The 24331-nt window shown below is 42.7% G+C and overlaps 2 protein-coding genes across 2 annotated transcripts; both read left to right on the forward strand.

Moving 5' to 3' along the window:
- Positions 1 to 1767: 1767 nt before the first annotated feature.
- Positions 1768 to 9327, forward strand: LOC308294522 (G1/S-specific cyclin-D1-like; the record flags this gene model as incomplete). The annotated part of the gene is made up of 5 exons (XM_080737255.1): positions 1768 to 1820; positions 2744 to 2885; positions 7956 to 8115; positions 8223 to 8371; positions 9160 to 9327. 5 exons carry the CDS (start codon positions 1768 to 1770, stop codon positions 9325 to 9327), a joined length of 672 nt encoding a protein of 223 aa, XP_080593381.1.
- A 4571-nt stretch (positions 9328 to 13898) lies between these two features.
- LOC308294523 (G1/S-specific cyclin-D1-like) lies at positions 13899 to 23216 on the forward strand (the record flags this gene model as incomplete). Its single annotated transcript, XM_080737256.1, has 8 exons — positions 13899 to 13951; positions 14879 to 15006; positions 15314 to 15350; positions 20658 to 20771; positions 20860 to 20929; positions 21844 to 22003; positions 22114 to 22262; positions 23049 to 23216. 8 exons carry the CDS (start codon positions 13899 to 13901, stop codon positions 23214 to 23216), a joined length of 879 nt encoding a protein of 292 aa, XP_080593382.1.
- Positions 23217 to 24331: the final 1115 nt, after the last annotated feature.

Here is a 24331-nt window from a genome sequence, read left to right on the forward strand (position 1 = left end):
TCTGCCTCTAATATTGGACAATTTGGCCAATGTTTAATTTGTCATTTTAGAGGTATTACAAAGTCCTTCATTTGTCACTTTAGAAATGTGTAGATATGCACTATACACTTACATTTTATGTTGGTTTGTTTACTGTTGAGAGAGAAAACAATGTTGCTCATTAAGTTAATCATCTGGGGACCCTCCAAAATAATTTGGGGACCCCCCCTAGGGGTCCCGACCCACAGGTTGAGAACCACTGCTCTACTCAACCCCAGTTCTTGAGACAGTGCAGAACTCCTGGTCAAATATTAGGCTACTCAACGGCCAATCTTGGAACCCATTCACTAATAATAATACAATAGAAATAGGACCCAACTGGACCCAGCTACTTTGCCAAATGTTCACCCCCAGAATAGTGACACAACAATTCATGTACTGTAGTTCATGACGTGATTATAATGAGGACAGAGGCCTATCGGGGGAAATATACTGCTCAAAGAACTTAAGGGAACAAAATGTTCCCTTAATTTATCTGAGTAGTATATTGTAGTACTGCTCAAAGAATTAAGGGAACATTTTGTTCCCTTAAATTCTTTGAGCAGTATACAAAATAAAATACATTTTCACTAGTCTGTCAAGAACGAGCTGTCCATGATTAGATATGTCATGCAGATCTGATTTGACTGGAGACAAATATTTCTGTTCTTATTATGGAGCTACATGGAAACAAAACAAATGAAAACTATAAGAGACCAGAGCTAGTTTGTTAGAAAACAACTCAAAACAGCCTTTATTTTCCACTATGGATTACGGTATACACATAAAACACTACTGGCATTTGAATTCAATACAAAACAGTGTCTCCCCCCCCTCTCCCATTTCCCTCAACATTCAGCTTCAGTAGTACAGCTACAGAAGCCCGACAGGGGGCATCATTAACTCCCATCTTCATCAGATAAAACAGAATTAAGCAGCTTTTTAGTAATGCAAACTTTATTTACATCAAAAATAAAAACAAGCATTTACTTCATGCCATGCTCTTGAGAACAGAATGTGGTGAATTTCCTTCGGTTGGCAACAGGGCCATACAGAGACAAGAGTTTGGTCGTTTCAGATTCCAGTGGCGATCAGTACTCTTACAAATTAACTAGTGATATTCTGGGTCCTCCGTCCGTCCCCCCCCCCCCCCCCCACACACACCTGATGAATTCAAGGAGCCAATAGTTTTGTTCTAGAGAAGAGAAGTCCACAGCACGGTCAACACAACCCGCCCAAAATTATTAATCTATGGCTCCAGTCCACACATCCTGACCAAAACTATCCAATTAAGGCTCTGCTTAGTCTGAAGTTCCTGAATGCGACCCAACAGAGGGTAGATGAGAGATGACCTAAATCCTGATTGGCTGCCTGAAACCACTAAAAAACTAAAATGGGCTGCTGTGCAATTCCTGCGCCCAATGTAATTTTAATTCAACAGTGTGCTTCCCGCGAGCAACATAAAATGGCCCATCTTCTTCAATGCACTGCAATGGGGACCACGGACAACATATTCAGACTGTCGGCAAAAGGAGAGATACATTTGACAAGTCACCTGGGGAGAAGTTTAGATATGCGAGTGAGCTGATGTGTTGCGTTGGTTTAGCGTCAGTGACTAAAGGAAGCTGGGGACCCTGTAGTTAACTCAGCATGAATTTAAACATGTCTCAACCTTCATCATTGTCCATTCCAAGTGCATTAGTTGCTACAGTAATTCTTAATAAAAGTTAACACAGATCAGATTCCAACATGGTTCCGGAACTCTTGAGAGAACCACAAGAACATCAGATGTGGACCAAAGGGTCTGCGCTCGGCTTGACTATGGAAATGCAACCTCTAAAAAGCGTTTCTTTATGGCTAAGTGGTTAGCAACCTCGAGTATATACAAATATATTGTGCCACGTACGATAATTAACGGATAAAGAAAACAACAAGATAGTCCACTTCTCTTGTATAGCACAACGAGACACGCTTGCGTACGCTGTAGTGTAGTTTTTAGGATACAGGGCATTTCAGACCATGGGCTCCGTTCAATAAGATTAAACTGTAACAGAGCTCGGTTAAAGAGGGAAAAGTCGGTAAATAAAACTTCCAAGTATTATCCCTAGCAGATTCAGACTCATTCGTGTCTTCTTTTTTTTTACCCTGCACCTTCCAAATGTGAACGTCTGCCTGAGTTAACAGTTACTTTTCACATTTCAAAAACAATACAACATGAACATGATGTGGATATACTGAACTCGACTCGGCGTCGAGCTCGAGGAACACATTTAGTTTTGTGGTTGTAATAAGAGCTGAACCCGATACAGGTGTAGTGGGTGAGGAGGTTATGCGTGTCAGGCCAGGCATTTTGCGTTTCTTTTTGAGATTATAAATTGAAATGTATTATTGTTAAACACAGAGGAAGGAAGGGGTTGGTGTTGTTACGGTTCAAGTGCATTTTTTGTTCCTCTTCTTCTTCTTCCCTACTAGCAGAATATGAGTGCAAACACAGGAATTCCAAAAAAACGAAAACAAATCCTGTGTTTGGTTTTTCTAACACCAGGTTTTAGGAGGAATTCGTTTGAGATGTCAGGGTGCACTCGAGTTCCCCTGCGCCAGTGTTTCTCAAAGTGTTTCTCAAAATGTCTCACAAAACCATCTCACAATTCTTTCTTTCTTTCTTTCTGTCTTTCTTTCTTTCTTTCTTTCTTTCTTTTAATATACTAAATCTATCTGCCTGCAGTGAAGAGAGCAGTGTGCTGTTCTTCCCTAAGCGCTACACCAGCCACAGCAGCCTTCACTACCACCCCAAAGACAAGCAGCTGTATGCCTGGGACGATGGATACCAGACCATATACAAACTGGAAACACGTACCATGGACCCAGTCACTGCTGCATCTGGTTAATTAAAACTCTCTGTGTTTTACGTTCATTGGACATTATGCAATATTCTGTAAATTACTTTGACAAAAGAAAAACACTGTTAAATAATCTATGGTCAAATTATGTGATCATTTGGTGGTATACTAGTTACAGCCTTTATGATAGAAGGATTGAATCACACCCGACCAAAGGCACAGATATATCCAAAAATGCAATGTAAACAACACCACAATAAAGTGCATTGAAATCTTAAATGTGTTGTGTATTGAAATGTTATGCTCCAATTGTCCACTAGACGACACCAGCACACTGGAGACATTTTCAGAAATGCTGTTGGAAATGGAAAAATTCCAGAGAATAATACGAAACCATTGTTTCCCAATAGACCATATTCACACCGCGGCCATCTTGGATCACATGACTTCCTGGGGTAGCAGCCTGCACAAGCCTGCATTACAAACCATTGTGAACAATGGAGCGATGGTCCCAAAATATGAGTTCTGTTCAACCAATTTATTTTTACAAAATTGATAAATGGGCAGATGACAACATCATCATCATCCCCAAAATGATTAAATAGAAGGGTGAACAATGTGATATTGTTAATATCACATTAACCCTCATTTGATTTTGTTGTGTAATTGTATTTGTTACTTTTATTCGTAAATAGTCTTATTTGCTCATTTAAACACCCATATACTGACATATACTGCATGGGCCAGGTGGGGACTAAGCATGCAGCTATGGCTTCTGACCGAATACAATATCTAACAAACTTTGGAGAGGCAAAGACCTTGACAGAACAAGACACAGCATTGGTAGCAGAGAAGTACAACTGCTGAGACCAACAAGGCACCTTTCTAGTGCATGTCTTGCTACCTGCTTGCAACAGCCAAGGAACCTGAGGAAAGACTAGAACCAATGGAACATGGATGGATGCAAGGAACACTTCGACTCTCGAGGATATGGCTGCCTTGCTGATGGATAAATGGTAAATGGTGCATTTATATAGCGCTTTTATCCAAAGCGCTTTACAGAAATTGTGCATTACATTCACCCACACATTCATACACCAGTGGCGGAGGAAACCACAAAAATAAACCAAAAATAGCACACCTACAAGCTCACGGCGCGGCACCGAGTGCTCCGAGAGCGAGATGCACCGCATACATTTCCAAACCATGCACCGCCCCCAATTTTTTTAAGTCGACTAAGCTCCTCCCCTTCATTTACATACGGTCATCTGCTTTTTTTACGCGCTGGGAAACCTACCTTAACGCCCTCATTAGCATAATGTATGCGAGCATAATGTATGGCACCACGCCCACACGCATTTCCAAACCACGCCCCGCCCCCAATTTGCATATGTCGACTAAGCTCCTCCCCTTCATTTGCATACGGCCGCCTGCATTTTTTACGCGCTGGGAAACGCCACTTAACAGCCTCATTAGCATAATTTATGCGGACCACACCCACACGCATTTCCAAACCATGCACCGCCCCCAATTTTTTTAAGTCGACTAAGCTCCTCCCCTTCATTTACATACGGTCGTCTGCTTTTTTTACGCGCTGGGAAACCTACCTTAACGCCCTCATTAGCATAATGTATGCGCACCACGCCCACACGCATTTCCAAACCATGCCCCCACGCTCATTAACATAATAAACGCAGACCTTTTTTTTGTGTGCTCATTAACATAATTAACGCAGACCACGCCCCTCATTAACATAATTAATGCAGACCATGCCCCCAACCTCATTAGCATAATTAACGCAGACCACACCCCTCATTGACATATTTAACGCATACCACCTTTTTTCTTTTTTTTGCTCATTAACATAATTAACGCAGACCACACCCCTCATTAACATAATTAATGCAGACCACGCCCCCAACCTCATTAGCATAATTAACGCAGACCACACCCCTCATTAACATAATTAACGCAGACCCCTCATTAACATAATTAACGCAGACCACTACTTTTTTCTAGCCTCATTTACATAATAATCAGGCTCGCCCCCCCGCACGCGATGACACCCTCGGGGATCCCCGCTATTTAATTATTTATTTATTTATTTATTTGAATGAATGAATGAATGAATGAATGAAAGAAAGAAAGAGGAGACAATTAATTCATTAATTAAAGAATCAGTAGCCTACGCCGTCGGGGGAAAGTTAGTTGTACCAGTGAGCCCAGCCAATGCAGGGGGCGGGGCCATAATTAATTAATTAATTAATTAATTAAGTAATTAATTAAAGAATCCGTACGCAGTCGGGGGAAAGTAAGTTGTACCAGTGAGCCCAGCCAATGCCGGGGCCAATGTGTCCTTTCGGCCTGGTGCAGACAGGGAAATAATTAATTAAATGAATCAATTAATTAATTAATTAATTAATTAAATAAATAATGTCAAATGTTGCAATTCCAAACATTCAAACATAACCCGCTTTACTTCAGTCTATATTAGTAGCCTAGTATAGTAGTATTAAAATGTATTCCTTTTTTGTCCAACGTATTTAAGTTCATAAAGTTAACATGAGTAACTAAATGCATTTGACATTAAATCAAAATGTTACATTTAGGATTCCAAATCAAAAGAAGCAAAAATAGCCGATCTACAAGCGTGCTGCGACTCGGCCTCATGGTGGCACTAGAAGAGGAGGGCCATGGGTGAGAATCGATGGGTGGAGGGCAAGGACAGTGTGTGCCAAATTTGGCACGGATCGTGGCAGCGGTTGCAGAGATATGAGCAGGGCAAAAGTGTGACGGACAGACAGACAGCTGGTCGAGGTTTCGATAGTAACTTGTACCAGTGAACTGTACTGTCATGAAACTTGTCATAAAGTCTTCAATCAATCACTCGATAAAGGGATCAATACTGCATTAGATAAATAACCACCATTTACCCAAAACAGCTGATCCACAAGCCCACATGCAGCCTTGTAGATCGGCTGTTTTTATTGTTTTATTTTTTAAATTGTTTCCCCCTGACTTAGTCTTTTCTAGGATCACCTTTTAGTTGAGCTTGTACCAGTGAACTGTACTGTCAATGACACTGTATACCTATGACAGTCCTATATCGATAATTAGTTCATTCGTGAATGACTTCCCTCTTTCCAACCTCCAGGCAGACACGGCGTGCCCAGGCTGGGCGGCGAAGCCGCCCAGCCCCCCTCAACCCCCTGGAAGTGCGGTAGACTGCAAGCCTCTAGAACCTATCTGTAGGTCCCCATCAACAGGCGGCGCTGTAGCCAAGGAATTCCCCCCCGACCAGGAAGTGCCTCTCTGTCTCTGTGTTTACACCACGAGAGGAGAGGAGAGGAGAGGAGAGGACAGGACAGGACAGGACAGGACAGGACAGGAGAGTGGCTCTGTCGTCTGTACGTCTTCACTCACACTGGTAAATATGTGACAGTAATCTTTGCTATAGAGTGTTTGTTCAGTAACAGTGTTAAACGGCTCTATATTGTGACAGGAATCATTCCCACCGAGTGTTTGTTCAGTAACAGTGTTACAGTGTGATATGAAAGAATCCACATGAGGGCAGTGTTTCCATTCTCAACTCACTGAGTTGAACAGAGGGCTGAACCCAATGCGACAACAAGTCCTATAATTTAGAAGGGAGTCACATCAATGTCAGCATTTAGTTTTTTCCTCTCTTTTTTACATTAGGGGAATGCTGCTTGTGCTGTATATTCATTCATCGTTTCATTTAGTAAGTTTCAATCAAATAGCTCTCTCTATATTGTGACACGGTCCCTACTCCTTGAGCTTTTGGGCCTGTGGGTCACTGACTGTGTGTGTGTGTGTGTGTGTGTGTGTGTGTGTCATCTTGGTGGTGAATGATGGATGCGGGGGCTGGGGTTAGGTTTTAATTTAGGACGCATCATCAGTAGTGTTCCTCCAGGTCTTAGGGTGTTTCGGCCATTATACACTATACAAACTCGCCGGAGGTGGCCAGCTCAGGTTGATCAGTCCCCGAACTTGCGTCATTTCCAATTAGTCATGAGAGTATCGTTCATCTTATGGATGGCAGACTTCTCATGGGACTGTGCAAGGCAGGGGCGTCCTTGTCCCTGAGTCAAGCCTATAGGCTGACCGCATACCTCCTGGCTCCAGTTTAGGCATTTAGCAGAAGCTCCCAATCTAAAGCGACCCACAACAAGCAAAGCAATACATACATCAACCCAATAAGCAAGGCAATACAACAATCAATGTGATTAGTCATGAGAGTAGCGTACATCTTATGGATGGCTGACACTTCTCATGGGACTCAATCAACATCAATACATCAACTGCATAGAGATATCAATAGGCATTTAGCAGAAGCTCCCAATCCAAAGCGAACCACAACAAGCAAAGCAATACATACATCAACCCAATAAGCACCTTCCACCCTACATGCCTCCCACTACTTGAGCTCTTCTCCTTTCATCTAATGCAGGGGTTCCCAAACTTATTGGTCTCAGGGCACCCCATAAATATATTTTTTAATCCGAGGCACCCCTACATTATAATTTTCACTCCCGGTCAGCACCTTATATTTATAGCATATCGTCATTGTCGGGTGGAAACCTTGTATGTCCAAAACCGTTCGTTTTGTATTTATCATCTATAAAATGTACTAAACTAGTGAAAACAGCAGATCTACAATGCGAGGCGTTGTGTGCTTGTAGATCGGCTGTTTTCACTATTTTTGTGCGACAGTCTTGTATGATGAAGCAGGGCTTGCTTTACTAAAAGACGCACACATTTGAAACTTGGAGATACGAGGTTTCTGCCCGACAGTGACGATATTTTAGTGATTATGTTGCGAATAAAACGTTGAGATAATAACCATTTTGGTTAGAACTGACTGAAAATAACGTTGTACTTCAAGTTTAAAATGATACTAAATATTTTTTCAAGTGTCCAAATAGATTCCAAATATTATCAAATGATCTCGCGGCACCCCTGGACTGCCGTCACGGCACCCCGGGGTTCCCCGTCACCCACTTTGAAAACCCCTGATCTAATGCTTTCTATCCCTCATGTTCCGTCCCTGCTCTCTCCCTCTCTTTCACTTCACAGCAAATGGAACTGATGGTTTTAAGTAAACTGAAGTGGGACTTGGCTGCCGTGACACCCCTTGACTTCATTGACCACTTCCTGTCCCAGCTGCAAATCAGGAAAGAGCACAGACCAATCCTGAGGAAGCACGCGCAGACGTTTGTGGCGTTATGTGCTACAGGTACTTTTTGTTTGTTTGTTGTACTAATCCTTGTTTTACTATGTTCTTGTTTTCACTCTCTATTAAAACAGCACTTTATTAACCATATCTCTGGTTGTTCTCCTCAGATGTTAAATTCATAGCCAACCCTCCCTCCATGGTTGCAGCAGGCAGTATGGCAGCTGCGGTAGAGGGCTTACAGCTTAGAATGGTGGGCAACACCATGACATCGCAGAAACTAACAGAGCGACTGGCACAGATCATCAGGAGTGATCCGGTAGGTAGATTTATACATCCATCCATTCTTTTACTCTCAGGGGCCTTTTCCGCCGGCAAAGAACTGGTCTGGGTTCTTTCTCCCATCTATGAGATGAACCAGAGGTGAGCTTTTTCACAGAGAACCGAGTTGGTTCCAAACCGTAAAAGTTGGTTCGGAACGGGAACCACAAAATCCTTGTTTTTTTCCAGTGAACCACCATCTGAACTGGGGGACAATGGCTCTGGTTCAATCTGGTGGAAACGCCGGTTTGCAAGAACGAACCAAGGTTCCAAGAAACATCGCATAGGCTGGAGAAAGAACCCTTTGGAAAAGGCCCCTCAGTGTTTGCTGAATATTCATCAAATACATGGCAGTGTTTGAGGAATTCGGATGTGTGTGATTTTTGCAATTGAAGCTTTTTATTCCTGTATAGTACAACTGATTGATTTGATTTGATTTACATTTTTATTACTACAGCATACATCACACAATAATAATACAAATATGTGTTACATCATATGGATCAAATACATTTCCACTCACTCTTTCACACCCCCACACCCACACACACTACTAGGCCTATCGCACCCTTAGGATGCCCATAGTGGACTATGCATGGCAGGGGCGTCCTCCTCCCTGAGCCATGCCTACTAGACCTGGCCGCATACCAAAACATATTTATTTTTTTGGCCGTGTGGCCAATATATTTCCCACATGCATGAGAACCCAACTCAGCCAAACCAAAGACCACAGCCACTTGGTATCTGAATTAAAGTGCCTGTCTGTTTGTCTCTCCATGTCTTTAGGATTGTCTCAGGGCGTGTCAGGAACAAATTGAGTCGCTGTTGGAAACTAGTCTCCGGCAAGCGCAACAACAGCCACACACTGTAACCACAGAGACCAAGAGCATCGGAGACGCGGAGGGTCTTGACCTGTCGACCACACCCACCGATGTCCGGGACGTCAATATCTGAGCAGAGACCTGGACTGTGTCTCAGAGTTGCTCTCTGAGGGTAGAGTAAGGGTAGAAGAGCTTGGACTGATTACATGGATGGTATACCTCTTTAGGCACTGTATACCTACCTACAAACACAGACATACACACAATCACATGTGTTTGTACATGTGCGTTTGTGTTCTGGGACGTTCATAGAGTTAAGGTGACGCAGAGAGAGAACAGTCCTCTGCCTGTCTTTAATCAATCAGAGAGTGGACGAACAAAACTGGAAACGAGGAAACAGATTTGTCTGCCAATTATCTTCCATTCTTTCAGATTGGAATGACATTTTGGAGCGAGATTTAGTGAGAGAGACCATGTGAGTAAATAAAGCGGTGGAGTGGATACAAACTTCTGACGTTCAGGAAGTTCAATAATCGTGGGACCAGTGCTGGGAGACATTCTCTCATAACTTGGGACAGTTTTTGAGCATTTTAACAGAATTCTGAGCTGTTTTCTGAGGAAAGAGCTGAAACTAAAAGATGAGTTTAAACTGGGTTTTACCTGCTGTTTAGATACGGTCTACCTACCCTGCCTTTGTTGTAGGTTGTACATAGCTATGTATGAGTGTTTGAAGACATTCGAAGAGAATACAACTACCTTTTGGAGCAGACATAATGCTATTGTGGCCCAAAAGTATGAATTCACCTTTTTAAGGTATTATCCCATTTGTTTCTGACAATGTCAAAGAATATTACTGTGTCACAATGTCTCCCTCCGCCTCGCAGCCATTTTGATCCATACTAGATTTGAATTCACTCAACAATTATGGCGGAAGAGAAGACAAATCAATTAATTGAAGAATTACTGTGCCACATTTGGGAGTCAAAGTGACCACCCTCTCTGGAGAGCTCAGGTGTCAACAGCATTTAGTAGAACGGGTTCACATTATTGTGTATGTGTATCATTATTCTATGCTTTAACTATTGAAAAATAGCAGATATACAAGCTCACAGCGCGGCACCGAGTGCCGCGCTGCGAGCTTGTAGATCTGCTATTTTTTTTAAATCATGAAAATTTGAATTTTGACCTGATTCTATAAGTGTCTTTTGAGTCCTTCTAAGATTCTTTTGAAAAAAATCAATGTTTCTACGTCAGCAATCTGGCCAGCCATCGTCAAAGAAAAGGTCATTTTCACTTTAACTGGAGCTCAGTTAGTCTGTTCTTGAGAGACAGTGGTTCTCAAACCTTTTCATGTGAAGGACCCCCAAAATGATATTTATTTGGCCACGGACCCGCATCTCAAAATATTTAGTTCCAGGCAGGGACCACCCACAAGCTAAATTTGAGTTACAAACGTTCGCTTTGAAAATACATATATTCAAAGATTTGCACACATTTTCATGACTTTTTCAAAAATTGCAGATCTAGAAGCTCGCAGCGCGGCACTCGGTGCCGCGCTGTGAGCTTGTATATCTGCTATTTTTCACTGGTTAAAGCATTCAATAATTCTAGGCCTAAATGGGTTAATGGAATGCAGAGTTGTGATTCTGGTCTGCAACAGAACTGATAGACTTCTGTATGGTTTCAAATGCAGAAAGGAGCCCATAGAATTGTTCATTTAATGGTGCTCATGATTCGGTGGTTTTAAGTATGGTTGAGGAAGGGGGAAATACTTGTAGTTCTGTCTTCCTAAACACCATCAACAACTTGCCTCTTTCAAAAGAAATCTGTCTGATAAATCACTTTGTCAGGAATGAAGAAAAACAGCCTCATTAATCGACTGACGTCTAAGCTTCTTAGCTTTATACAATGGGCTTTGGTCAGATTTTGTAGGCCCTTGAGTTATTTAGAATCTAACTGCCTAAAGGACAATGAAACGGAAAACACCAAAAAAAATCCTTTCTACAAAATAGCAACATGTGCCATTGAAAAACATGGGGAAATTGATACATAGGCCTAAAGAAAACATACAAATTTGTCCTGTGATGCTATAAAAGAAAGGGCTAGCAAAACCTTTTTTACACACGTTTTGTTGTTTAAGTTGTGCTCAGTGGGAAAGGGTCAGGAGAAGAAACAGTCTTGTAGAGGAGATGTGAGACGAGCTACAGAATCAAGTCATGGATCACTTGACTGCCACAGCCTGAAATGATAAGCTGCTTGTGAGTCCTCAGCTAATTTAAACATTATTCTTCAGTGAGAAACACAGTCATACAACAATGTATAAATTAGGCTTCAGACTGACACCGTTTCATGAAGGTATACTGTGACATCTTGAATTTTATTTGCTTTTTTCTTACTTGATTTAGCATTTTTAATATTGTGTGGATGCAATTTCTAGATGATGTGACATTTACATCAAGCAAAAAGAAGTTATCACATGCAGCCTTGACCAACGCCACGTTTCAGCGATGAGTTGGGTGCAAGAGTAAAGAGAATGGGATTTTTTTTCTCCAGTTAACTTGTATCTATTCCCACACATTGCATGTGTGATAAAAAAAAAAGGCTATACCAAGTTGCCAATCCCTTTAAGAAAAGTCTGCTTCTTTTCTCAACGTGTTTGCTGCTATATCGTGGATGAATTTGTTTTATAAAGATACTGCCAATATAATCCCATGTTCTAGGGTTTAATTTTCTCATAGAAAATGTTAATGTTTTTTATTGGCATTGTGATATTGTTTTTATATTATATAACGTGATGCTGCAATTTCTACTAAGAGTTGAACTTGAGACATTACATTTTGTACAACACGGTTCTATTGTGAAAATAGCAGATCTACATGCTCACAACGCCTCGCGCTGCGAGGTGTTGTGAGCATGTAGATCGGCTATTTTCACAATTTCTGCCTCTAATATTGGACAATTTGGCCAATGTTTAATTTGTCATTTTAGAGGTATTACAAAGTCCTTCATTTGTCACTTTAGAAATGTGTAGATATGCACTATACACTTACATTTTATGTTGGTTTGTTTACTGTTGAGAGAGAAAACAATGTTGCTCATTAAGTTAATCATCTGGGGACCCTCCAAAATAATTTGGGGACCCCCCCTAGGGGTCCCGACCCACAGGTTGAGAACCACTGCTCTACTCAACCCCAGTTCTTGAGACAGTGCAGAACTCCTGGTCAAATATTAGGCTACTCAACGGCCAATCTTGGAACCCATTCACTAATAATAATACAATAGAAATAGGACCCAACTGGACCCAGCTACTTTGCCAAATGTTCACCCCCAGAATAGTGACACAACAATTCATGTACTGTAGTTCATGACGTGATTATAATGAGGACAGAGGCCTATCGGGGGAAATATACTGCTCAAAGAACTTAAGGGAACAAAATGTTCCCTTAATTTATCTGAGTAGTATATTGTAGTACTGCTCAAAGAATTAAGGGAACATTTTGTTCCCTTAAATTCTTTGAGCAGTATACAAAATAAAATAAATTTTCACTAGTCTGTCAAGAACGAGCTGTCCATGATTAGATATGTCATGCAGATCTGATTTGACTGGAGACAAATATTTCTGTTCTTATTATGGAGCTACATGGAAACAAAACAAATGAAAACTATAAGAGACCAGAGCTAGTTTGTTAGAAAACAACTCAAAACAGCCTTTATTTTCCACTATGGATTACGGTATACACATAAAACACTACTGGCATTTGAATTCAATACAAAACAGTGTCTCCCCCCCCTCTCCCATTTCCCTCAACATTCAGCTTCAGTAGTACAGCTACAGAAGCCCGACAGGGGGCATCATTAACTCCCATCTTCATCAGATAAAACAGAATTAAGCAGCTTTTTAGTAATGCAAACTTTATTTACATCAAAAATAAAAACAAGCATTTACTTCATGCCATGCTCTTGAGAACAGAATGTGGTGAATTTCCTTCGGTTGGCAACAGGGCCATACAGAGACAAGAGTTTGGTCGTTTCAGATTCCAGTGGCGATCAGTACTCTTACAAATTAACTAGTGATATTCTGGGTCCTCCGTCCGTCCCCCCCCCCCCCCCCACACACACCTGATGAATTCAAGGAGCCAATAGTTTTGTTCTAGAGAAGAGAAGTCCACAGCACGGTCAACACAACCCGCCCAAAATTATTAATCTATGGCTCCAGTCCACACATCCTGACCAAAACTATCCAATTAAGGCTCTGCTTAGTCTGAAGTTCCTGAATGCGACCCAACAGAGGGTAGATGAGAGATGACCTAAATCCTGATTGGCTGCCTGAAACCACTAAAAAACTAAAATGGGCTGCTGTGCAATTCCTGCGCCCAATGTAATTTTAATTCAACAGTGTGCTTCCCGCGAGCAACATAAAATGGCCCATCTTCTTCAATGCACTGCAATGGGGACCACGGACAACATATTCAGACTGTCGGCAAAAGGAGAGATACATTTGACAAGTCACCTGGGGAGAAGTTTAGATATGCGAGTGAGCTGATGTGTTGCGTTGGTTTAGCGTCAGTGACTAAAGGAAGCTGGGGACCCTGTAGTTAACTCAGCATGAATTTAAACATGTCTCAACCTTCATCATTGTCCATTCCAAGTGCATTAGTTGCTACAGTAATTCTTAATAAAAGTTAACACAGATCAGATTCCAACATGGTTCCGGAACTCTTGAGAGAACCACAAGAACATCAGATGTGGACCAAAGGGTCTGCGCTCGGCTTGACTATGGAAATGCAACCTCTAAAAAGCGTTTCTTTATGGCTAAGTGGTTAGCAACCTCGAGTATATACAAATATATTGTGCCACGTACGATAATTAACGGATAAAGAAAACAACAAGATAGTCCACTTCTCTTGTATAGCACAACGAGACACGCTTGCGTACGCTGTAGTGTAGTTTTTAGGATACAGGGCATTTCAGACCATGGGCTCCGTTCAATAAGATTAAACTGTAACAGAGCTCGGTTAAAGAGGGAAAAGTCGGTAAATAAAACTTCCAAGTATTATCCCTAGCAGATTCAGACTCATTCGTGTCTTCTTTTTTTTTACCCTGCACCTTCCAAATGTGAACGTCTGCCTGAGTTAACAGTTACTTTTCACATTTCAAAAACAATACAACATGAACATGATGTGGATATACTGAACTCGACTCGGCGTCGAGCTCGAGGAACACATTTAGTTTTGTGGTTGTAATAAGAGCTGAACCCGATACAGGTGTAGTGGGTGAGGAGGTTATGCGTGTCAGGCCAGGCATTTTGCGTTTCTTTTTGAGATTATAAATTGAAATGTATTATTGTTAAACACAGAGGAAGGAAGGGGTTGGTGTTGTTACGGTTCAAGTGCATTTTTTGTTCCTCTTCTTCTTCTTCCCTACTAGCAGAATATGAGTGCAAACACAGGAATTCCAAAAAAACGAAAACAAATCCTGTGTTTGGTTTTTCTAACACCAGGTTTTAGGAGGAATTCGTTTGAGATGTCAGGGTGCACTCGAGTTCCCCTGCGCCAGTGTTTCTCAAAGTGTTTCTCAAAATGTCTCTGTGACAAAACCATCTCACAATTCTTTCTTTCTTTCTTTCTGTCTTTCTTTCTTTCTTTCTTTCTTTCTTTTAATATACTAAATCTATCTGCCTGCAGTGAAGAGAGCAGTGTGCTGTTCTTCCCTAAGCGCTACACCAGCCACAGCAGCCTTCACTACCACCCCAAAGACAAGCAGCTGTATGCCTGGGACGATGGATACCAGACCATATACAAACTGGAAACACGTACCATGGACCCAGTCACTGCTGCATCTGGTTAATTAAAACTCTCTGTGTTTTACGTTCATTGGACATTATGCAATATTCTGTAAATTACTTTGACAAAAGAAAAACACTGTTAAATAATCTATGGTCAAATTATGTGATCATTTGGTGGTATACTAGTTACAGCCTTTATGATAGAAGGATTGAATCACACCCGACCAAAGGCACAGATATATCCAAAAATGCAATGTAAACAACACCACAATAAAGTGCATTGAAATCTTAAATGTGTTGTGTATTGAAATGTTATGCTCCAATTGTCCACTAGACGACACCAGCACACTGGAGACATTTTCAGAAATGCTGTTGGAAATGGAAAAATTCCAGAGAATAATACGAAACCATTGTTTCCCAATAGACCATATTCACACCGCGGCCATCTTGGATCACATGACTTCCTGGGGTAGCAGCCTGCACAAGCCTGCATTACAAACCATTGTGAACAATGGAGCGATGGTCCCAAAATATGAGTTCTGTTCAACCAATTTATTTTTACAAAATTGATAAATGGGCAGATGACAACATCATCATCATCCCCAAAATGATTAAATAGAAGGGTGAACAATGTGATATTGTTAATATCACATTAACCCTCATTTGATTTTGTTGTGTAATTGTATTTGTTACTTTTATTCGTAAATAGTCTTATTTGCTCATTTAAACACCCATATACTGACATATACTGCATGGGCCAGGTGGGGACTAAGCATGCAGCTATGGCTTCTGACCGAATACAATATCTAACAAACTTTGGAGAGGCAAAGACCTTGACAGAACAAGACACAGCATTGGTAGCAGAGAAGTACAACTGCTGAGACCAACAAGGCACCTTTCTAGTGCATGTCTTGCTACCTGCTTGCAACAGCCAAGGAACCTGAGGAAAGACTAGAACCAATGGAACATGGATGGATGCAAGGAACACTTCGACTCTCGAGGATATGGCTGCCTTGCTGATGGATAAATGGTAAATGGTAAATGGTGCATTTATATAGCGCTTTTATCCAAAGCGCTTTACAGAAATTGTGCATTACATTCACCCACACATTCATACACCAGTGGCGGAGGAAACCACAAAAATAAACCAAAAATAGCACACCTACAAGCTCACGGCGCGGCACCGAGTGCTCCGAGAGCGAGATGCACCGCATACATTTCCAAACCATGCACCGCCCCCAATTTTTTTAAGTCGACTAAGCTCCTCCCCTTCATTTACATACGGTCGTCTGCTTTTTTTACGCGCTGGGAAACCTACCTTAACGCCCTCATTAGCATAATGTATGCGAGCATAATGTATGGCACCACGCCCACACGAATTTCCAAACCACGCCCCGCCCCCAATTTGCATATGTCGACTAAGCTCCTCCCCTTCATTTACATACGGCCGCCTGCATTTTTTACGCGCTGGGAAACGCCACTTAACAGCCTCATTAGCACAATTTATGCGGACCACACCCACACGCATTTCCAAACCATGCAACGCCCCCAATTTTTTTAAGTCGACTAAGCTCCTCCCCTTCATTTACATACGGTCGTCTGCTTTTTTTACGCGCTGGGAAACCTACCTTAACGCCCTCATTAGCATAATGTATGCGAGCATAATGTATGGCACCACGCCCACACGCATTTCCAAACCACGCCCCGCCCCCAATTTGCATATGTCGACTAAGCTCCTCCCCTTCATTTACATACGGCCGCCTGCATTTTTTACGCGCTGGGAAACGCCACTTAACAGCCTCATTAGCATAATTTATGCGGACCACACCCACACGCATTTCCAAACCATGCAACGCCCCCAATTTTTTTAAGTCGACTAAGCTCCTCCCCTTCATTTACATACGGTCGTCTGCTTTTTTTACGCGCTGGGAAACCTACCTTAACGCCCTCATTAGCATAATGTATGCGAGCATAATGTATGGCACCACGCCCACACGCATTTCCAAACCACGCCCCGCCCCCAATTTGCATATGTCGACTAAGCTCCTCCCCTTCATTTACATACGGCCGCCTGCATTTTTTACGCACTGGGAAACGCCACTTAACAGCCTCATTAGCATAATTTATGCGGACCACACCCACACGCATTTCCAAACCATGCACCGCCCCCAATTTTTTTAAGTCGACTAAGCTCCTCCCCTTCATTTACATACGGTCGTCTGCTTTTTTTACGCGCTGGGAAACCTACCTTAACGCCCTCATTAGCATAATGTATGCGAGCATAATGTATGGCACCACGCCCACACGCATTTCCAAACCACGCCCCGCCCCCAATTTGCATATGTCGACTAAGCTCCTCCCCTTCATTTACATACGGCCGCCTGCATTTTTTACGCGCTGGGAAACGCCACTTAACAGCCTCATTAGCACAATTTATGCGGACCACACCCACACGCATTTCCAAACCATGCAACGCCCCCAATTTTTTTAAGTCGACTAAGCTCCTCCCCTTCATTTACATACGGTCGTCTGCTTTTTTTACGCGCTGGGAAACCTACCTTAACGCCCTCATTAGCATAATGTATGCGAGCATAATGTATGGCACCACGCCCACACGCATTTCCAAACCACGCCCCGCCCCCAATTTGCATATGTCGACTAAGCTCCTCCCCTTCATTTACATACGGCCGCCTGCATTTTTTACGCGCTGGGAAACGCCACTTAACAGCCTCATTAGCATAATTTATGCGGACCACACCCACACGCATTTCCAAACCATGCAACGCCCCCAATTTTTTTAAGTCGACTAAGCTCCTCCCCTTCATTTACATACGGTCGTCTGCTTTTTTTACGCGCTGGGAAACCTACCTTAACGCCCTCATTAGCATAATGTATGCGAGCATAATGTATGGCACCACGCCCACACGCATTTCCAAACCACGCCCCGCCCCCAATTTGCATATGTCGACTAAGCTCCTCCCCTTCATTTACATACGGCCGCCTGCATTTTTTACGCGCTGGGAAACGCCACTTAACAGCCTCATTAGCACAATTTATGCGGACCACACCCACACGCATTTCCAAACCATGCAACGCCCCCAATTTTTTTAAGTCGACTAAGCTCCTCCCCTTCATTTACATACGGTCGTCTGCTTTTTTTACGCGCTGGGAAACCTACCTTAACGCCCTCATTAGCATAATGTATGCGAGCATAATGTATGGCACCACGCCCACACGCATTTCTAAACCACGCCCCGCCCCCAATTTGCATATGTCGACTAAGCTCCTCCCCTTCATTTACATACGGCCGCCTGCATTTTTTACGCACTGGGAAACGCCACTTAACAGCCTCATTAGCATAATTTATGCGGACCACACCCACACGCATTTCCAAACCATGCACCGCCCCCAATTTTTTTAAGTCGACTAAGCTCCTCCCCTTCATTTACATACGGTCGTCTGCTTTTTTTACGCGCTGGGAAACCTACCTTAACGCCCTCATTTGCATAATGTATGCGCACCACGCCCACACGCATTTCCAAACCATGCCCCCAAGCTCATTAACATAATAAACGCAGACCTTTTTTTTTTTGTGCTCATTAACATAATTAACGCAGACCACGCCCCTCATTAACATAATTAATGCAGACCATGCCCCCAACCTCATTAGCATAATTAACGCAGACCACACCCCTCATTGACATATTTAACGCATACCACCTTTTTTCTTTTTTTTTGCTCATTAACATAATTAACGCAGACCACGCCCCTCATTAACATAATTAATGCAGACCACGCCCCCAACCTCATTAGCATAATTAACGCAGACCACACCCTTAACACAATTAGTGCCTCTTAATCTGAAAGTTGCTTGGTGCCTCGGTGCCACGCCGTTTCCTCCATAGGCCGCCGCTATTATTTTGAAGGGCCGGAAGGGGTTTGTTTTTGTTTTTTTGGATTATCACTTGACGGCAACGATTACGTCATCTAGTCACATGACAGTGTGGGCCCACAAGAGAACATGGCTGCGCCCACCTTTTGTGTACAGTATGGAAGAGTGGAGACCATCCTTTGTATAAGAATGTCCCTTTTGGAGAAAAGGAAGTCTATTTATGGGCCTCTCAATGGATTTACTATGGAGGACGTTAACTTCGCGTGCACGCCCGACGTGCGTTGTAAACAAATCGCGGACATTGCCGATGCGGGCGGGACCGGAGCGACGTACAGTAAGTAATAATATCTTTACTGTATATACAGTAAGATTCACAGTCCTCACCGTCAACGGCGCCATGGTATTAACCCTTTCAATGACGGTGAGCGCCGTCAACAGCAGCAGAACAGTTAACATAATTAACGCAGACCCCTCATTAACATAATTAACGCAGACCACTACTTTTTTCTAGCCTCATTTACATAATAATCAGGCTCGCCCCCCCGCACGCGATGACACCCTCGGGGATCCCCGCTATTTAATTATTTATTTATTTATTTATTTATTTATGAATGAATGAATGAATGAATGAATGAATGAAAGAAAGAAAGAGGAGACAATTAATTAATTAATTAAAGAATCAGTAGCCTACGCCGTCGGGGGAAAGTTAGTTGTACCAGTGAGCCCAGCCAATGCAGGGGGCGGGGCCATAATTAATTAATTAATTAATTAAGTAATTAATTAAAGAATCCGTACGCAGTCGGGGGAAAGTCAGTTGTACCAGTGAGCCCAGCCAATGCCGGGGCCAATGTGTCCTTTCGGCCTGGTGCAGACAGGGAAATAATTAATTAAATGAATCAATTAATTAATTAATTAATTAATTAATTAAATAAATAATGTCAAATGTTGCAATTCCAAACATTCAAACATAACCCGCTTTACTTCAGTCTATATTAGTAGCCTAGTATAGTAGTATTAAAATGTATTCCTTTTTTGTCCAACGTATTTAAGTTCATAAAGTTAACATGAGTAACTAAATGCATTTGACATTAAATCAAAATGTTACATTTAGGATTCCAAATCAAAAGAAGCAAAAATAGCCGATCTACAAGCGTGCTGCGACTCGGCCTCATGGTGGCACTAGAAGAGGAGGGCCATGGGTGAGAATCGATGGGTGGAGGGCAAGGACAGTGTGTGCCAAATTTGGCACGGATCGTGGCAGCGGTTGCAGAGATATGAGCAGGGCAAAAGTGTGACGGACAGACAGACAGCTGGTCGAGGTTTCGATAGTAACTTGTACCAGTGAACTGTACTGTCATGAAACTTGTCATAAAGTCTTCAATCAATCACTCGATAAAGGGATCAATACTGCATTAGATATAAATAACCCACATTTACCCAAAACAGCTGATCCACAAGCCCACATGCAGCCTTGTAGATCGGCTGTTTTTATTGTTTTATTTTTTAAATTGTTTCCCCCTGACTTAGTCTTTTCTAGGATCACCTTTTAGTTGAGCTTGTACCAGTGAACTGTACTGTCAATGACACTGTATACCTATGACAGTCGCACAGTCCTATATCGATAATTAGTTCATTCGTGAATGACTTCCTGTCATGAGACTCTGGCTGTTGTCATTGGATTTATCTATCTGTCTTTCTTTCTACACATATGCATTCACATTGCATTGAACGCATGCATCAGCCCAGCAGCTGTTTTTTTTTCTTTTCCCCTCTTTCCAACCTCCAGGCAGACACGGCGTCTACCCAGCGTCTACCCCCCGGACAGCGTGCCCAGGCTGGGCGGCCCAGCCCCCACAACCCCCTGGAAGTGCAGTAGACTGCAAGCCGACAGAACCTATCTGTAGGTCCCCATCAACAGACGGCGCTGTAGCCAAGGAATTCCCCCCCGACCAGGAAGTGCCTCTCTGTCTCTGTGTTTACACCACGAGAGGAGAGGAGAGGACAGGAGAGTGGCTCTGTCGTCTGTACGTCTTCACTCACACTGGTAAATATGTGACAGTAATCTTTGCTATAGAGTGTTTGTTCAGTAACAGTGTTAAACGGCTCTATATTGTGACAGGAATCATTCCCACCGAGTGTTTGTTCAGTAACAGTGTTACAGTGTGATATGAAAGAATCCACATGAGGGCAGTGTTTCCATTCTCAACTCACTGAGTTGAACAGAGGGCTGAACCCAATGCGACAACAAGTCCTATTATTTAGAAGGGAGTCACATCAATGTCAGCATTTAGTTTTTTCCTCTCTTTTTTACATTAGGGGAATGCTGCTTGTGCTGTATATTCATTTAGTTTCATTTAGTAAGTTTCAATCAAATAGCTCTCTCTATATTGTGACACGGTCCCTACTCCTTGAGCTTTTGGGCCTGTGGGTCACTGACTGTGTGTGTGTGTGTGCGTGCGTGTGTGTGTGTGTCATCTTGGTGGTGAATGATGGATGCGGGGGCTGGGGTTAGGTTTTAATTTAGGACGCATCATCAGTAGTGTTCCTCCAGGTCTTAGGGTGTTTCGGCCATTATACACTATACAAACTCGCCGGAGGCGGCCAGCTCAGGTTGATCAGTCCCCGAACTTGCGTCATTTCCAATTAGTCATGAGAGTATCGTTCATCTTATGGATGGCAGACTTCTCATGGGACTGTGCAAGGCAGGGGCGTCCTTGTCCCTGAGTCAAGCCTATAGGGCAGGCTGACCGCATACCTCCTGGCTCCAGTTTAGGCATTTAGCAGAAGCTCCCAATCTAAAGCGACCCACAACAAGCAAAGCAATACATACATCAACCCAATAAGCAAGGCATTGATACCTTTATCCTTACCTCCCACCCTACATGCCTCCCACTTGATCTCTTCTCCTTTCATCTAATGCTTTCTATCCTTCATGTTCTGTCCCTGCTCTCTCCCTCTTCTTCATTTCACAGCAAATGGAACTGATGGTTTTGAGTAAACTGAAGTGGGACTTGGCTGCCGTGACGCCCCTTGACTTCATCGACCACTTCCTGTCCCAGCTGCAAATCAGGAAAGAGCACAGACCAATCCTGAGGAAGCACGCGCAGACGTTTGTGGCGTTATGTGCTACAGGTACTTTTTTGTTTGTTTGTTGTACTAATCCTTTTTTTTTACTATGTTCTTGTTTTCACTCTCTATTAAAACAGCACTTTATTAACCATATCTCTGGTTGTTCTCCTCAGATGTTAAATTCATAGCCAACCCTCCCTCCATGGTTGCAGCAGGCAGTATGGCAGCTGCGGTAGAGGGCTTACAGCTTAGAATGGTGGGCAACACCATGACATCGCAGAAACTAACAGAGCGACTGGCACAGATCATCAGGAGTGATCCGGTAGGTAGATTTATACATCCATCCATTCTTTACTCTCAGGGGCCTTTTCCACCGGCAAAGAACCGGTTCTGGTTCTTTCTCCCATCTATGAGATGAACCAGAGGTGAGCTTTTTCACAGAGAACCGAGTTGGTTCCAAACCGTAAAAGTTGGTTCGGAACGGGAACCACAAAATCCTTGTTTTTTTCCAGTGAACCACCATCTGAACTGGGGGACAATGGCTCTGGTTCAATCTGGTGGAAACGCCGGTTTGCAAGAACGAACCAAGGTACCAAGAAACATTGCATAGGCTGGAGAAAGAACCCTTTGGAAAAGGCCCCTCAGTGTTTGCTGAATATTCATCAAATACATGGCAGTGTTTGAGGAATTCGGATGTGTGTGATTTTTGCAATTGAAGCTTTTTATTCCTGTATAGTACAACTGATTGATATGATTTGATTTCAATTTTTATTACTACAGCATACATCACACAATAATAATACAAATATGTGTTACATCATATGGATCAAATACATTTCCACTCACTCTTTCACACCCCCACACCCACACACACTACTAGGCCTATCGCACCCTTAGGATGCCCATAGTGGACTATGCATGGCAGGGGCGTCCTCCTCCCTGAGCCATGCCTACTAGACCTGGCCGCATACCAAAACATATTTATTTTTTTGGCCGTGTGGCCAATATATTTCCCACATGCATGAGAACCCAACTCAGCCAAACCAAAGACCACAGCCACTTGGTATCTGAATTAAGTGCCTGTCTGTTTGTCTCTCCATGTCTTTAGGATTGTCTCAGGGCGTGTCAGGAACAAATTGAGTCGCTGTTGGAAACTAGTCTTCGGCAAGCGCAGCAACAGCCACACACTGTAACCACAGAGACCAAGAGCATCGGAGACGCGGAGGGTCTTGACCTCTCGACCACACCCACCGATGTCCGGGACGTCAATATCTGAGCAGAGACCTGGACTGTGTCTCAGAGTTGCTCTCTGAGGGTAGAGTAAGGGTAGAAGAGCTTGGACTGATTACATGGATGGTATACCTCTTTAGGCACTGTATACCTACCTACAAACACAGACATAGACACAATCACGTGTTTGTACATGTGCGTTTGTGTTGTGGGACATTCATAGAGTTAAGATGACGCAGGGAGCAGTCCTCTGCCTGTCTTTAATCAATCAGAGAGTGGACGAACAAAACTGGAAACGAGGAAACAGATTTGTCTGCCAATTATCTTCCATTCTTTCAGATTGGAATGACATTTTTGAGCGAGATTTAGTGAGAGAGACCGTGTGAGTAAATAAAGCGGTGGAGTGGATACAAACTTCTGACGTTCAGGAAGTTCAATAATCGTGGGACCAGTGCTGGGAGACATTCTCTCATAACTTGGGACAGTTTTTGAGCATTTTAACAGAATTCTGAGCTGTTTTCTGAGGAAAGAGCTGAAACTAAAAGATGAGTTTAAACTGGGTTTTACCTGCTGTTTAGATACGGTCTACCTACCCTGCCTTTGTTGTAGGTTGTACATAGCTATGAGTGTTTGAAGACATTAGAAGACAATACAACTACCTTTTGGAGCAGACATAATGCTAGTGTGGCCCAAAAGTATGAATTCACCTTTTTAAGGTATTATCCCATTTGTTTCTGACAATGTCAAAGAATATTACTGTGTCACAATGTCTCCCTCCGCCTTGCAGCCATTTCGATCCAGCCTAGATTTGAATTCACACAACAATTATGGCGGAAGAGAAGACAAATCAATTAATTGAAGAATAATTACTGTGCCACATTTGGGAGTCTGTCGTTTGACTGAAACAAAATGTCCACCCTTTCTGGAGAGCTCGGGTGTCAACAGCATTTAGTAGAACGGGTACACATTATAGTGTATTATTATTATTTTATGCTTTAACTATTGAAAAATAGCAGATATACAAGCTCACAGCGCGGCACCGAGTGCCGCGCTGTGAGCTTGTAGATCTATTTTTGAAAAATCATGAACATTAGAATTTTGACCTGATTCTATAAGTGTCTTTTGAATCCTTCTTTATGTCAGCAATCTGGCCAGCCATCG

Source organism: Nannobrachium achirus, assembly GCF_963921795.1.
Source record: "Nannobrachium achirus genome assembly, chromosome: 11".
NCBI lineage: Eukaryota > Metazoa > Chordata > Actinopteri > Myctophiformes > Myctophidae > Nannobrachium > Nannobrachium achirus.